The 3,609-nt window shown below is 45.3% G+C and overlaps 1 protein-coding gene across 1 annotated transcript; it reads left to right on the top strand.

The window, feature by feature from the left end:
• The first annotated feature begins 1,519 nt into the window (after positions 1-1,519).
• Positions 1,520-2,460, top strand: LOC103210690 (olfactory receptor 9A2). Its single transcript, XM_007956605.1, is given in 2 exon segments — positions 1,520-1,661; positions 1,664-2,460. Coding segments are annotated over 2 exon segments (939 nt in total).
• The last annotated feature ends 1,149 nt before the right edge of the window (positions 2,461-3,609 follow it).

Below are 3,609 nucleotides of genomic sequence, written 5' to 3'. Positions count from 1 at the left end.
GTTTAGAATTCCAAAAGTCCTGTTAGTATTGCTGACACTAAAAGGTTTCTGGTTAAAGATTTTCCTGGAGGCTACTAGAACTCTGGCTTCAGATTGACTCACACAAGGAAGGTGCAGTTGTCATTTTCATGTAATGCCACACGTGTTAAGTAAAAGCTAACAGGCTTGACTTGAATTTTTGAGCTGATGTTATGGTAAAGTTATCTAAAAGGTAGGTGTCAGATGCTTGGACAGGGGTGCAATTTCATGCTGACCATAGGCGCTATTTTCTGTAGATATGCCTCTGGTCTAGCTCCCACCTCCTCCTTGAAGATAAACTCCACATGTCAAGGATTTTCCTTTGTTTTCTTCATGGTTACATTTGTTTACTGTCAAATTAAGGAATGGAATAAGTAATTAAGTGTATAATAAAACATCAGGTCCTCATAACCACTAAGAAGAAGACTGAAGTCCCATAGTGAGTGTGTCTTCCCTTCTGTGGGTAGGTTATTGGGAAGGGTCCCCCCAGGGGGTGGCACTTGAATGAGGATGGGCTTGAGGATGCCACGGGTTGAGGCCCAGGTGTCCTAAGCAGCTGTGGCCTCAAATCTATCCCTTGTCTGTCCAGGTGGCATCTTTCCTTCATCCCAGGGCTTTGGGGAGTGGGAGAATGGGGTCAGAGAAAAATGGGTCTGCTCATGAAAGTGGTTCCAAGCTTTTCTGTGGGATTAAAACCACTGCAGAGCTGGGAACCATAGATTCTCATCTGGGGGCTGTGCTTCCCTGAAGTACAGGGTTTTTGAAATTTGGGGAGTGCAGGAATGTTGTTCTTGGACATCCGGCTCTTTTATGTTGGCCCAAAGATGGGTATATGCAGTATGGAGGAGGGTTAGGGTTCAAAGTTCTGTCCTTCAAACATCATTATCATAATAACATTTGAAGGTCATTATGTCTTCTGGTGAAGAGATGGACTTAATATTGTCAGTCTAAGAGGTAGCAGGACAGTCCCATGTTCAGAAGATTAATTCAGCTTCAAGACTGAAGATTTAGCCCCTGCCCTCATGGGAAGGCTAGAAGTAGCTCCTCAGATCAACAGAGAGGAAGAAGCTCACTCCGAGCAAAGTGAGCACTGATTTATAGACTGGAGGGTTTACGTTCAGCCCAGGAGATGCACATCATGGAGGCCCTGAGTGGTGCAAATAGTCAATGTGTTCATCTGCTCACTGACAGTTTGGAGGTTTGAGTCCACTCAGAGGTGCCTTGGGAGAAAGGGCTGGTCATCTATTTCCAAAAAATCAACCATTGAAAACTCTGTGAACACAGTTCTACTCCGACACATGTGAGATCGCCATGAATCAGAGTCCAGTTGACGGTAAGTGGTACTGGAACGGCCATGGTAGTGGGGACATCTCACCTGATGCAAGGTTAGAAACAGCTCCTCATCCTGACCTGTCTTCTCTCCTCACATGCAGGGCCATGTGCAGCACGTTACCTCTCCTTGATGTCTAGTTTTCACAAGGAACAGAGGAAGTACTAACTGATGGGGAATCATTCTAGTGCCACTGAATTCTGCCTTCTGGGCTTTCGTGGGTTGAAAGAACTGCACCTTATCCTTTTTACTATATTCTTCTTCCTTTACTCAGTGACAATAATGGGAAACTTGGTCATCATTGTGATTGTCTGCTTGATAAGCGTCTGCATTCCCCTATGTACTTCTTCCTTGGCCACCTCTCTGTCCTAGAGATCCTGGTCACAACCATTATTGTCCCCATGATGCTCTGGGGACTGCTTCTCTCCAGGATGCAGACAATATCGCTGACTGCCTGCGTTGCTCAGCTCTTCTTGTACTTTGCCATGGGGACTGCAGAGTTTGCATTAGTGGGGGTGATGGCTGTGGACCGTTACGTGGCTGTCTGTAACCCTCTGAGGTACAACATCATCATGAACAGCTGCACTTGCACCTGGGCTGTGATTGCTTCATGGGTGTTTGGGTTCCTTTCTGAAATCTGGCCCGTCTATGCCACGTTTCAGTTTACCTTCTGCAAATCCAACGTGTTAGACCATTTTTTCTGCGACAGAGGACAATTGCTCAAACTATCCTGTGATGACACTCTGTTCACAGAGTTTGTCCTCTTCTTAATGGCTGTCTTCATTGTTGTTGGCTCCTTGATCCCTACGATCGTCTCCTACACCTACATCATCTCCACCATCCTCAGGATCCCCTCAGCCTCTGGCCAGAGGAAAGCTTTCTCCACATGTGCCTCCCACTTTACCTTTGTGGTCATTGGCTATGGCACTTGCTTCTTCCTGTACGTGAAACCCAAGCAAACACAGGCAGCTGAGTACAACAAGATCATTTCCCTGCTGATTTCCGTGGTGACCCCTTTCCTGAACCCTTTCATCTTCACTCTCAGGAATGACAAATTCAAGGAGGCCTTTCTAGATGGGGTGAAACACTGCTGTCAACTCCTTAAACACTAGCTCTTCTTTGAGTCAGTTTCAGGTAGAAAGGACCTCATTATGGATTATTACATAAGTCCTGTATCCCTCTTGTCATTATCATCAATGCAGTCATCAAATCATGTGTATAGATTCCACTCAGATCTTGGAAGTAGGCACAGTTGGTAAGAGGAGACTCATTTTCTGCTCACTAGAATATCACATGCTTAGTTTCTGTTGTTTGCCACAATTGAACTCAAGAAGCACATCCTGGTGATGTAGGAAGAACTGGAGGAAAGGCGTGCATACATTTGTGTAGGAGTACTATTAGCCCAAATAATGTGCTGAGCACCACCTCTGATCATGTATTTCTTCTGGAGGCAGGAGGCTGGAGAGAAGCCATGAGCTAGGTCCACACTCTTAACCCACCAGCACTACATTCACTCTGTTCTTTCATCAGTGGTCCTAGGGCTATCATAGAATGTTCTTCCATTTATAGATCGGGTGGTCATATGCACTTAGAAACCCCCAAGGGCCCTCTTGTCTTGGCTGGATATCATGTCATCCTGTGCCATTTTTGCTGTGGGCATGTGCTTTTTGTGTATAGTTTCCCTCTAAACCATCTTAGAGTGGTGACATGGGGGTTGGAGTGCCTTCTATCTGACAAATCCTGGTGGGATGGAAAAGGTGCGAACATTCCCAGACAGAATCAGGATAGAAAGTTCCTTTTGTTAGTTTTCAAGATGTTACTTAACCCTTTGTGGTGTGATAGACCCCACGCAAATAAAAAATTAATGACTAATTGTAGTGATTTCTCCCTGACTTAGACCTCATTTTTCATCGTTCCTCTTGTGTCTGTCCCCAAATCCAACTATATACATTCTTTTCCAAAAATCTTCTCTATTGGCAGAACCAAGAAAGCAAGAAGCTATCTCCTCAACTCTGGAGTCCTTGATAGTACCTGGGTAGACTTGCAATGTTGTAGTAGGAATGTTGTTGAAGGAAGGACTTACAAGGAAGGGATTGATTGGATGATCCTGCCAGCTCTCCAGTAACACGGTGTGAATACCATCTTCCTGTCTAGAGTGGAGGCAGAGCCATCCTGCATGACTGACAAGCTTGCAGGACACACTGGCACCAGATGGGATGCTAGAGGATTCTTCAGTCTCTCTCATGTCCCACTTTGTCAAA

The sequence above is a fragment of the Orycteropus afer genome, unplaced genomic scaffold (genome assembly GCF_000298275.1).
Source record: "Orycteropus afer afer isolate SDZICR_OR568_19922 unplaced genomic scaffold, OryAfe1.0 scaffold00638, whole genome shotgun sequence".
Lineage (NCBI taxonomy): Eukaryota > Metazoa > Chordata > Mammalia > Tubulidentata > Orycteropodidae > Orycteropus > Orycteropus afer.
The sequence above is the reverse complement of the archived record's forward strand: the minus strand, read 5'-3'. Positions and strand labels throughout refer to the sequence as shown.